The sequence below is a fragment of the Danio aesculapii genome, chromosome 5, assembly GCF_903798145.1.
Source record: "Danio aesculapii chromosome 5, fDanAes4.1, whole genome shotgun sequence".
NCBI lineage: Eukaryota > Metazoa > Chordata > Actinopteri > Cypriniformes > Danionidae > Danio > Danio aesculapii.
The window spans coordinates 15,161,743-15,175,256 of record NC_079439.1 but is presented as its reverse complement, the minus strand read 5'-3'; the positions used below and the strand labels follow the sequence as shown (position 1 = coordinate 15,175,256).

Below are 13,514 nucleotides of genomic sequence, written 5' to 3'. Positions count from 1 at the left end.
CGGTTAGATTTATTTTTGAAGAAATTATTACTAATAATTATAAAGTATGCCTTAAAGAGTTAGTTTACCCAAAATAATAAATTTTGCTAACGATTACTGACCGGTTTCCATTCCCTGAGACCTTCGTTCATCTTCAGAACACCTATTAAAATATTTTAGACAAAATCCAAGAGCTGACATGAGAGAGAAGACATAGGCAAACATTAAGTCATATTTCTAGATTTTTGGGGACACAAAAATGTTCTTGAAGCTTCGTATGATTACGAATTTGAACGCATGATTTTGACGTTGAAAGTCTCAGGAACGTCGCTGTCTATGGAGGATGAGAGAGCTTTCTTATTTCATCTAAAATATCCTAATTTGTGTTTTGGAAGATGAACAAAGAATTTAGGGGATTGGACATTTCACTTGTTATTAATTTCTCATTAAAATAATTGGTAAAATACAGTTTAGTAAACATGCCCAGTTAAATTCTAGTGAAATCATTGTAAAGGTGTGTAATTATTCCTTTCAAATAATCTTAAAACATTAATATGATTATTATTACTTTGTAAAATGCATTCTACAGTATGATAATAGTATATATTTATAAAAATAGTTAAAGCTAACTTTAATTTTGACAGGTTGTTGTGAAGACATGAGATATCTTGTGTATGTTATAATATGAATGTTAATTTATTTGTCTAAAACTAGATTCAATTCATCTTTATTTCCTTTAGCCCTTTTACAATGTAGATTGTGTCAAAGCAGCTTAACATAGAATTTCTAGTAAATTAAAACTGTCAGTCCAGTTTTCAAAGTTGAAGTTCAGTTTAGTTCAGTGTGGTTTAATTTTCACTGCTGAAAGTCCAAACAACGAAGAGCAAATCCATAGATGCGCAGCTCTACAAGTCCCAAATTAAGCAAGCCAGTGGTGACAGTGGCGAGGAACAAACTTCACCAGTTGCCATAAATGAAGGAAAACAACCTCGAGAGAGACCAGGCCTAATTGGACCTAATTGGGCTCCTCAGGAACTGCTCTAAAACTGGCCAAATGTTTACTTCTGTCAATTATAAGAAAGCACATTGTATTTTTAGTTCACATTTATTAGTACTGCTTGATAAAAGATCTCTTCACTTTCGTTAATTAAAATTCACACTTCTTCCTAGTATCTTAAATCCAATTTCAGTAGAGTATGGCTAGTTTTATTCCTACTCATCAAATGACACCGATCTATTCAAAATTTTTCTGAAATCTCAAAGCAAATCCCAAATCGATGTCATTTGATGAGTCAGAATAAAACTAGCCATATACTGAAAATTGGATTTTGGATTTTAGGATGAAAAGTGAATTTTAATTAAGATCTTTTATCCAATAGTACTAATAAATGTGACAGTAGCTAATAAATAGGGCATCATTTAGTAATTATAAATGATAATGAACGTCTCAGAACCGTTGCTGTCTATGGAGGATGAAAGAGCTCTCCGATTTCATCTAAAATATCCTAATTTGTGTTTTGGAAGATGAACCAAAATTTTAGGCGATTGGACATTTCAGTTGTTACTAATGTTACATGTTCCAGAGCAGAAATGGTCTTGCCTAACTGTGCCTGGTCTCTCTCAAGGTTTTGTTTCTTGACTTTTGTCAATTGGTGAAGTTTTGTTAGTAACAAATTTCTACTACTGTCATTTTTTGTATTTTTAGTTCACATTTATTAGTACTGTTTGATAAAATATCTGTTCACTTTTGTTAATTAAAATAACTTTTCTTCCTAAAATCCCAAATCCACTATAGGGGCTGGCTAATATTATTAATATTCATCAAACGACACCGATCTATTTGAAAGTTTTCTGAAACGTCGAAACCAATAAATATGGCATCATTTAGTAATTATATTTCAAATTCTAAAATTATATGTATTTTTTCAAATACAAGTCAGAATCCCTAATCAAACTTTCCGTTGTCACTCTTTCCTCAGTGTATCACCAATTTTGACAGGGAAAATGGCTACAACAGTTCTCTCCAGCTGCCTGACGCCACGCTCAACTTTGCCAAGAAGCACCCGCTGATGGAGCTCAGGGCTGAAGCTCGCCCTCTGCTGCTCACTAAAGGCATCAACTTCACCCGATTGGCTGTGGACCGAGTGAGCTCGCTGGACCAGAGATCCTACAACATGCTCTTCATAGGCACAGGTATGTCAAACGCATAAGTAGACAACCGCGCAAAGTGTTGCATAGCTGATAAAAGCAGTGTTTCTTTGTCAAATGGGTTATTTGACAGTTTCTCGCATCATTCTCTTGGTTTCCGTGTCCTTTTGTGCGTAAATATGAGCAGAGAGGCCAAAGAAACCATTTTTATTAGCTATGATGTTGTATCTAAGTGGAAATGTCACCTTCTCAAATTGATTCCCATCATGCAGGAAGGTCAGTCCTTGAAATAAAAATTGAAAAGATGTATTTGGCCTTGGCACTCCCACAAAAACACACTCATGCTCAAGGCTCAACTGTGATTGCCACTGCAATGTGTCTCTACAAAGCAAAGTCATCGACAGTTGCTCATTAAACACAACTATAAAAGTTACCAATACAGAAATATAATTATTTTTCAGTTTAAGCATAATAAAAGCACCATATTAAATATATATTTTGATGCAGTGAATACATGGATCTGATTATAATTTTTTTAATATATATTTTATATGTGATTTTTTTTTCCAAGTTTTAACAAAACATTTTGTACAATCAAGGTTGTATTTTTCCATAATAACCATTGTCACCGAAATAAATTAACAAACTAGTTAAATTTAAATAAAATTACAGCAGATAGAGAAAAAAAACATTTACAGTATTATACATTTGCAGTTAGACAATATTGTAAAAATAATTCGAATAAATGAATGATAATACAAATCAAAAATCTGACATGTTCATAATGGTCTTCTACATACGTTTGGAGTCAAACATTTAAACCTGTTTACACACATTTCTTTATATAGATCAGTTAAAGGAGAGAGTCTTCATTTTTTCAAAGTATGTTGTCATAGGTTGCCATGACTTATGAAATTTTTGAAGAAATCCCTATGGATCTTATTATTAATATATTTTTACAGAAAAATGTATACTTAAAATTATTTTACACTTTAAAAATGTGTTTTTTTTTGACATCATATGAACTAATTTAAAAATCACACACACACACACGCACGCACGCACGCGCACACACACACACACACACACACACACACATGAAAATGTTCTATGTAATAAAGCATAACATAATATAATATAATCCGAATCAGTTTTATTGCCAAGTGTGCTTCACACACACAAGGAATTTGTTTTGGCTGCAGAAGCTTCCAGTGTACATAAAGTGACAAGTGACAACACAAAATAAATATGGAAAAAGACGATTAACATTAAACAGAGGTGCAGTTAGTCAGAAAAATCTGAATAATGAGTTGTATAAACGTATAATGTAAAATATAACATAATATGATATAATATAATATAATAAACATTACATAAAATAACATAATATATAAATATATAATATAAAACATAATGGGCAATGCAGTGGCGCAGTAGGTAGTGCTGTTGCCTCACATCAAGTAGGTCACTGGTTTGAGCCTTGGCTGCGTCAGTTAGCGTTTCTGTGTGGAGTTTGCATGTTCTCCCTGCGTTCTTTCCTCCGGTTTCCCCCACAGTCCAAAAGACATGTGGGACATGTGTGAATTGGGTAGGCTAAATTGTCCGTAGTGTATTAGTGTGGGTGAGTGTGTATGGATGTTTCCCAGATATTGGTTGTGGCCATCCGCTGCATAAAGCATGTGCTGGATAAGTTGGTGGTTTATTCCGCTGTGGCGACCCCAGATTAATAAAGAGACTAAACCGATTAGAAAATGAATGAATGAATGAACATAACAGAACATATAACAGAACATGACATAATATAATAATAATCTCATTATAATAACGTAATATTACATAACATAATATTTAACCAGAATTTGTCATATATTCAGTTATAGTCGAATTATAGTTAAAGCATTCGGAGTGCAGGCAGCACCTAAGGCAGACTGTGGGTTTGTGTGCATGTGTGTGTGTGCAGCTGACAGAATCAAGAGTCTTGGATTGTGGATTAAGAGTGTTCATAGATACTCTGACATGAGCAAAAGTGTCAGGCTGGATTTGTAAAGCACACACCCTGTAGCTCTCCCACTGTCCTCCGTTATCCCTTTTCCGCACTCTCCCTTTTTTTTCTGCGAGAGAGGGTTCGGTGGCACATTATCTGTGACAAGCACTGTGTGAGAGGACGGCATGAAGTACACACATAGAGTTATGATAGGTCACGACACCACCTGGGCTCTATTCAATTTTCGCCGCCGGTAATCGGCGTAACCTTGTTCCTAAAATCCAATGACGAAAAAATACGCCACGGCTTGATGATGCATTAATGGACTATTTGTCTCTTCTCTCTTGCCTTTTCCCCCTCTCTCCATCCCCATTCCATTATTTCTCCCCCTCTGAACACAATCCCGGTCTCCTTGTTTGTCGTTCAGCGGACGGATGGCTCCAGCGTGTGGTGATTTTGGGTTCAGAGGCTCATGTGATAGAAGAGATCCAACTGTTTGATCGACAGCAACCGGTGGACAGCCTCACCGTCTCCCACAGCAAAGTAATTTCTGATCTGCTCTCTCGCTGAGTCAGTCTCTTTGAACTTAGCTCTCCTGCCTGCCTAGCATGAGCCGCTTTTGTTAGGAAAACAGATAACCAAAATTTATTATGTGTTTGTTTCCTCATTTGTTCTCGATAGAAGTATTTGTACATTGGCTCCAGGTCTGAAGTTCTTCAGCTGCCCTTGGCAAACTGCAGCCGGTACCATTCACAGCCAGACTGCCTGCTGTCCAGAGACCCGTACTGTGCCTGGGACAGCGAGGGACGAGCTTGTGTCCGCATCGACCTCCATCGCGGGTAAATTCATCTATCTATTCCATGGTTCCATCCTTGCACTCCTCTTTGCGTTTTCCTCCTTTCGCATGGGCTTTCCACCCCCTCTGCTCTCCTCCACAGGTCCCTCTTTGTACTTTTAAGCTACATCCCCATAGCAGTGTGTCTAACAGCCTTCTGACACATCATCAATATTTGTGCTCCCCCCTACAGCTCCACATCCACACTCTCGCAGGACCTCATGCTGGAGAGGTTCAACCGAGGAAAAGCCAAGTTTGATAAGCCTTTCTCCATCCCCAGTCCTGGTACGTCAGACTCGCGCTGCCCCCTGCAGGCACCCTTTTCACTTTAGGGGTCACACACAAACACACTTTAAAAGATGTATGAACTCTGTCTGGGCAAAAAAAAAAATATATATATACAATATACAGTTGAAGAATTATTAACCCCCCCTGAATTTTTATCCCCCAGTATATTTTTCTCCAATTTCTGTTTAACAGAGAGAAGATTTTTTTTTTCCAAACATAATAGATTGAATAACTAATGTTGAATAACTGATTTATTTTATCTTTGCCATGATGACAGTAAATAATATTTAACTAGATATTTTTAAGATACTAGTTTTGAGCTTAAAGTGCAATTTAAAGGCTTAACTAGGTTAATAATGTCGATTAGGCAAGTTGGGGTAATTAAGCAAATCAGGGCTAATAACTCTGACTTTAACTGTATATGTATGGTTGAATTTTTATTGTAGTGGTTAATGTTTCTGGCTTGTTGTATATTTGTATATACTCTGAAGTAGCATGTAGGTTTTTATTGCTTAAGCTTTGAGAAACATATGCTTATATGCATAATGATTGCACTCTGTAATTAAAGTACATTTACTGTCTGATTCTGAGAAGAACCACTCTGTAAAGTCTACTCTAGCATTCTACTCACATTCCGAAGATGTTCAATCAGTCACTGGCTCAGTATCCATTAGCAATAAGATGAAACAAGCATTTACATTTAAAATAATATGCTTAATGTGATGCACAATATTTATGCTGCACTATTACAGATAATAAAAATGGCCTGGAATTATTATAATCGAGATAATAATTAAATAATATACTCTCGCCGCGTAATATACACACGTACACCTGTCCAACAGCTCGTTTACGCAAATTTCTAATCAGCCAATCACATGGCTGGAACTCACACATTTAGGAATGTAGACATGATCAAGACGATCTGTTGCAGTTCAATCCGAGCATCAGAATAGGGAAGAAATCTGATTTATGTGACTTTGAACATGGCATGGTTGTTGGTGCCAGACGGGCTGGTCTGAGTATTTTAGAAATTGCTGATTTACCTGGATTTTTTTGGGACCATGTCCTTCCCTTTATGACCACAGTGTACCCGTCACAATTTTTATTTCATTATTTTAAAAAATGCCACACGAGGCAGTGGCGCAGTAGGTAGTGCTGTTGCCTCACAGCAAGAAGGTTGCTGGTTTGAGCCTCAGCTGGGTCAGTTGGTGTTTCTGTGTGGAGTTTGCATGTTCTCCCTGCGTTCGCGTGGGTTTCCTCCGGGTGCTCCGGTTTCCCCCACAGTCCAAAGACATGCGGTACAGGTGAATTGGGTAAGCTAAATTGTCCATAATGTGTGAGTATGTATGGACGTTTCCCAGAGATGAGTTGCAGCTGGAAGGGCATCCGCTCCGTAAAACATGTGCTGGATAAGTTGTTGGTTCATTCCGCTGTGGCGACCCCGGATTAATAAAGGGACTAAGGTGAAAAGAAAATGAATGAATGAATGAATGAATGAATGAATGAATGAAAATGCCACAGAAATCTGTACTTGCAAATGGATTAGAAATCATTTAATATGCAGCATTTTCAGTCCCACAACTTTCATCAGGCATATAAAACTGTTCAGAAATGTTTAAAAGCACTTCCAATAGCTGTTATCAATAAAAACAATGACAAAGGATATGAGATCGAGAAAACAAAAATAAATAAGTAAAAATATATACTGTATAAACCCTCTACAGCAAAACCTGTTTTGTTTTGTACGGTGTAATGTAACTGATAGTTTTTATATGCCTGTTGAAAATCATGGGACTGAATCATACAAAGAAAAATGTACTGGTTTTAAAATGGTGATGGTAATCAGGGTTTATTCAGTTTTGTCAAAATGGTTATGCTGCACACCTCTTGATTACCTGCAGGTGTGTGAAGTCAATTGAAAATGAATAATAATTTATCATTTGTTTTTCCCCCAGATCATTCAAGGTTAAGAAATGTGACAGTGGTCGTTGGCTCAGATCTGGTATTGCCCTGCAATCTCGTTTCCAACTTGGCCCAGCCATTTTGGGAGCTCAACGAGCGAGAGCTTGCTCTGGTGGAAGGAGAAGCCATTGGGCCACGATTCGACCGGGCGCTCCGTGCCCTCGTCATCCCTCAAGCCGGATCTCTTCAAGCAGGCCGCTACATCTGCTACTCTGAGGAGCAGGGCGTGAAGTTCCAGACCGAAAGATACCAGGTCGCAGTGGTAGCCAGCGCACCTGTCTTCATGGAGGCCCGAGCTCCAGACGGTAGCATGGGTTTATTCTGGGTGCTGGTGATCACGTTAGGTGCTGCTTGTCTGTTGCTGCTAATTGCATCTTTGTACCTTCGAAGAAGACTGAAGTTGGCATTAGGCAAAGGGGCGGAAATGAAGCCACTGGAGAGCACTCTGGTATACCCCATTACCTTGCCCAAAGAACCTCCCAGCAGGCCGTCGTTTGTGCCAAGCAGGATGGCAAACGATGAGGATCGCTTCTGGGAAACGGGAGCTAATTACTACTGCTCAGACGGCTCCCTAAAAATCGTTCCTGGCCACGCAATGTGCACCACTGGGAGTTCAGCATCTCCAACTGCCATTCCCGGTCAGCCAATTCACTCGCCGAGCAGGCTGAGCCTCACCAACATTCGAAACTCAAGCACTAATGGATACATTCGCTTGAATCTGAGCACAGCCGGAGAGGAGAGAGCGAGTACGGGAGCAGGAATGGGCATGGGAAGCGGACTCGGACTGGGCAGCCGAGAGAACGATTACTCCAGTCCGTTCAAAGAGGAGCTCCGGAGAACTCTGCAGCAGAGGAGTGTGCTTCCTGATGCCAATCCCGAGGAGTCTTCTGTGTAGATCTCACAGGAACCACAGAAAACCTCACCTACCTCCCTCCTGCTTGGGGAACTCTCTTCATTTTACTCAACAACCCACTTCTACTCTGTGAACTCTTGGCGAACATCTCCCGTGCCATAAGGCCACCGTGCTTCAAAACATTCCCTTTGGATTATTCCGGTTCTCTTGTGTACTCAACCGAGACTAAACACAACTCGCAAAGCTTTTGTAAATGTCTGTATTTAAAAGGACCAGACCGACAGGGCCTTGTGTTGATCTTGGCTAACAGGTACATCTCTGAGAGGAACCCAAATAGCCGAATGTAGCTGTCAGTTTGAAATGCGTAAAGCAGGAAATCTGGCAACGGATACTTATCATTTGGCAAGCTGGAGGATACAGAACCTATTTTTGACGTCCAGAGGTCACTTGCCTCGGTTAAAGCAGGTGTTTGGACATGTTTTTTTTTTTTGTATGGGTAAAACATATGAGAGGAGGTGAAGAGGACATGAACTTAAAATCGCAAGATGACAATCACGCGCTTCTCTCTCACGAGGATCCCTGAGGAAAATTATTCAAGAGGCGAGAGAGGGGAAAAACAATTGTGAGCTGTAAAACCGAAACAGGACTTGAATAATGAACAAATGCTTTGCCTTTCTTTCTTGACAACTCAATAATGTTTTTTTTAAATGTTGTCTTTTTTCTGAGAATGTGTTTTAAGACTTGCAGCACTAATATATTGTGAGGTTTTTCATGTCTGTTTATTGCATCTGTCAAAGAAGGATTTCTTTCTGTTTTGCTTTTCTTTTTTACAATTAATAGTTTCATCTTAAATGTGAAAGGATTACCAGTCGTAGTAGCATGAGGAAGGACAGAATGTTGTACTAAAACTGTGTTGGATGTGACAGCAAGTGCATTATTGTATTTGTTTGGCTTGAACTGCCAAATGAAGTACAACCCCAGTGTTTGCCTACCTGTTGATGGAATGAAGCATTTCTTCTGGAAGGGTGTAGAAGACTCTGCTCATGTGCTGAAGCCGGATTCTTCTCCTTGAAGGGGATCCTTCAAAGAAGCTGGACCTGTTAATAAGTCCAGAAAGAGTGGAAGAGGCTACGGTGAATCAAACACATGTAAGACTACATCATTTCATGCATAATAATCTTATTTGTGATGCTTACTTAATTTTCAGTGTATATGAAGATGTGAGATGTACACACACACATAAAAATTGGTATTTCAGTCATTCTTTGTGGTAGTTGAGGTGCTATCTAGCACTGCTAAATATTATTTGGCTAAAAATCATATATGGGAAACAATTTCAGTGTTATGTTGCACTAGTAGTGGTTCTTTGTTGTAGTTACGCTGCAAAAAATCCTTTTCTTACTCTTACTATGATTTTTTGTCTTGTTTCTAGTCCAAGGGTGGGTCACACCTTATTTTGATGGTTTGTTTGTTGAATTTAAGTTACGTTGCATCTACATGCCAACTAATTCTCATTATATTATAAGTAGACTGTTAGGTTGGGGTTGGTGCAAGTTGACATGTACTTGCAAAGTTTCTTATAGTCAGTTAAATGTCTGTTGAAGGAGCCGTATCAACAGATATAAAGCAGTCTACTAATACTCAAATTTAATGTTACCAAGGGGTGTCCAAACTTGGTCCTGGAGGTCTGGTGTCCAGCAGATTTTAGCTCCAACTTGCCTCAACACACCTGCAAGGATGTTTCTAGAAAGCCTAGTAAGAGCTTGATTAGGTAGCCCAGATGTGTCTGATTGGGGTTGGAACTAAACTTTGCAGGACACCGGCCCTCCAGGACCGAGTTTGGGCACCCCGTTCTAGTCCAAAATGTCTAAAAATTCTTAAATGAAGAAGCATTTTCTAAACAAGCAAAACATATTGTCTTGTTTTAAGAATTAATGTCAAAATTAAGTGAGTTTCTCCTTAAAGCAAGCTTAATAATCTGCCTCATGTCAAAAAGAAAAACTAGATCAGTGTTTCTCAACCACGTTCCAACACTGCATGTTTTGAATGTCTCCTTAAGGCCGGCTCACACAGTGTGTCAGACAGCACGGACATGGCTCCCATGTCACACTGTAAGATCTCAGCTGTCATAAAGTAAGACTGAACGACAATAAAGACGCACCAAACACGAAAGAAAACACCCCCGGAGTTTGACGTCATCCACCTGTGACACTTTCACTATCCCGTGTTTTGACATGTTTCCTTACAGCAAATGTAAACAATCAGGCAATTTTGCAGGTCATTTGAATTGTCGTATGGATTGCATCATCAAATTTGTCACTCCTACTGGTTCTTGGATTGACGCTCATCACAGCTGTTGTCACTCTGCAGGAAAGTGTCTGAAATCTTCTGACACTGCCAGAACTTCATCAGAGGAAAAATCTGATCGCAACGGGCACTAAGCAGCTGTCTGTGAAAATGTAAAACCAATGATCAAAGATCACAGATTTTAACCTAGAATTTAAGGAATCTTTTAGAATTTCCCAAAGTCGTCTCAGATGACAAAACCATGGCTGAAATCTCACAGTGTGAGCAGGGCTTAAGTCTGTAACACCCATTACAGGTCTTTCAGTCTCTGCTAATGAGCTGATGCTCTGAATCAGATGTTTGGTCAAAGAGACATGGAAAATGTTCAGAGCTCCTCCAGGAATGTGGTTGAAAATCACTGAACTAGATTATTTTGCTTAGGCCATTGGCATAATACTTATTAAAACATTACAGTATATTGCTTGCTTCTTTAGTTAAGAATTTTTAGTTATTTAGACTAGAAACAACACAAAAAATCCAAATAAAAAAGCATTTTTTTGGAGTGTAAGTGCTACATGTATATATATATATATATATATTAGTATACATGTAATAAAATATATATATAGTATACAATCAATAAAATATAAAGTGGTTCACCTATGAGTATGGACCAAATTACCTACTTATTAAAACATTTTGAAATGATCCATTACTGTTCAGACATTGCGGTGCAGTGCGGTGACGCAGTGGGTAGCATTGTTGCCTTAAAGCAAAAAGGTCGCTGGTTCAAGCCTTGGCTGGGTCAGTTGGCATTTCTGTGTGGAGTTTGCATGTTCTCCCCGTGTTCGCGTTGGTTTCCTCTGGGTGCTCCGGTTTCTCCCACAAGTCCAAAGACAGGTGGTATAGGTGAATTGGGTTAGCTAAATTGTCCGTAGTGTATGTGTGTGAATGAGTATGTATGGGTGTTTCCCAGTGATGGGTTGCAGCTGGAAGGGCATCCACTGTGTAAAACATATGCTGGATAAGTTGGTGGTTCATTCCGCTGTGTGGGAAGGGACTAAGCCGAAGAGAATATGAATGAATGTTCAAACGTTTGGAGAGCTCTCTGCGTATTACCAATAGTATTATAGTATTTAATTTTCTTTGAATATTAATTTATTTGTTTTGTTTTTATTGATTGCTTTATGTACTGTATGATGTTTTACTTGATTTTGTCTTCATGTTTCATAACTATAAACTAACCAGCTGTATATATATATTTTTTTATCTCTTTCAGTGTGGGCTTTGCATCTATTAAACAGAGATTCGATTTCAAAACAGGGTGAAAACATTAAGAAGAGGATATTTCATTCCGTTGACCTTGATTGTGAAGACAAATGAAGGAGTTTTTGATTATCCGTGACCCTGTGGGTGGAGAGGCACTACAACGCTCATCACTAGTCCATATTTTTTTTTTTGCATGGTGTTCTGCAGAGTATATCATATAAGTTTCAACAACAAAAAGTCAAATACTTCACATTAAAAAACTGTTTTTATACCTGTGCCTCTTCACCTTGGGTGAAGCCAAAGCAGACTGCAGATATGTTTCTTCTCCGTCTCCTGTTTTTCTTTTTTTAATCTCTATTTTATGTTCTGTAATTTGTCCATTGCACAGAACTCGAGTGTTGTCTAAAATCTTTCTTACTATACTCTTGTTTTGGTGGAATGCTATTCTTTGTGGCATGAGAGCTTTACAATTTTCTCAAGCGGCTTTCCATTCTGTCATTCGCTCTTTTCTAGTTCTCAATCTAGTGCGTGACATGCAGCATAAGAGGGAGGTTTACACTTGTTAGAAAAGATCATTGTGCTAAAAAGTACACTGAGAATTGTTAGATTAACAAGGACTGAATCCTTTCCGCCGGGACTTCTCAGGGTGGGCTTCTGACTCTCTTGAAATAGTGAAATTTCACTGTTCTTAATTTCACTAATTGCTTTGATAACTACTGACTTGAAGTCAGACTTTAGTCAAAGAAGTAATTTCACTGAGCGACCGCAAGTGTTGCATATGCTTGTTTGCATCATGCATGGCTTTTTTTGTACTGACCAGTATTCCCTGCTTGATTAAAAATAAATATACGGTCATCTCAGTTCATTTTGATCACACATGGCTTTAAATCTGCTGTTTCTTTGTGAGTTTTTGTATTACAGATTTTCTCTTTTCTTGCATTTAAAGATCTTTAAAATGTGGCTGTTATTTTCTCTATCTTTTTTTTTTTTTTGGTAATTATGTTAAGTAACTTATTTTGCTTGTACAAAAGTTGATATTTATTACCATTGTACATATGCCCTTATTTTTTATATATGTATATATCTACAGAAAATAAAAGTAGAGATCAGTTCATAGTGGGTCTTGTGCTTATATAAAGAACTGTTTGTTTGACTTTAAAATGCCACTGAAATGTCAAGTGCTATGTCTGTTTTAAATGCAAAATATAGTGGTTTTCCTATTGCCTCTGCTAAAAATATTTCCAGACTATTGTCCTTTCACACTTGCTGTCTTTGCTCGTAAATTACTACTTAGAGATCAAACAGAAAATGACCTATTTGAACATATTGGTAAATCATTTCTGGATATTTTTTTAAGGTTATTGTTATTTTGGTTATTAGGTTATTTTGAGGAATCTGGTTATTTACCCACTTTAAAGTGTATTGGTTTAAGTTTTGCTCAGGTCATTGAACACTATAATGGAACAGAAGGACATTCTAGTTCTCATTCTATTTGGGAAGGAATGTACTTGTTCAGCAAATAATATTTTATAGGAGCCAAGGAGGTGTCTAATGCTATTTCATGGATTCAGATTTTTTTACGCACAGCTAAAGCCTTTATTCTCTACACAAAAAAAAACCGTAATTTTACGATTTATAAAAAAAGAAAACGTAAAAAAAGCGGAGCTGAGGCAAATTAATGAATAAAAAGAGTGAGGCTGTGGTCAAATAATTAAATAAATGAAAAAAGTGCGACTGCTTAGAGCAACAGAGTCTGGAGCTAGGGACACCGGCCCTCGAGGTCAAAAAAACGGACCGACCCACTGGGAATTCTCCCGGTCCTCCCAATTAGCCAATCCGGGCCTGCGCGTCCATAGAGGCGGCAGAATAGAGAGGGCGGCGTCCGCGACACCTCCCTCACCACCTTC

The 13,514-nt window shown here is 38.3% G+C and overlaps 1 protein-coding gene across 1 annotated transcript in view; it reads left to right on the top strand.

The window, feature by feature from the left end:
* The window catches only part of sema4c (sema domain, immunoglobulin domain (Ig), transmembrane domain (TM) and short cytoplasmic domain, (semaphorin) 4C), a 119,329-nt gene extending 106,608 nt beyond the window's left edge, over positions 1-12,721 (top strand). The window contains exons 11-16 of the mRNA XM_056457444.1: positions 1,959-2,172; positions 4,539-4,654; positions 4,793-4,950; positions 5,140-5,231; positions 7,193-9,200; positions 11,618-12,721. Of these exons, the coding sequence (XP_056313419.1) occupies positions 1,959-2,172; positions 4,539-4,654; positions 4,793-4,950; positions 5,140-5,231; positions 7,193-8,094 (1,482 nt within the window). The 3' untranslated portion in view covers positions 8,095-9,200; positions 11,618-12,721. The remainder of the gene's footprint in view (positions 1-1,958; positions 2,173-4,538; positions 4,655-4,792; positions 4,951-5,139; positions 5,232-7,192; positions 9,201-11,617) is intronic.
* Positions 12,722-13,514: the final 793 nt, after the last annotated feature.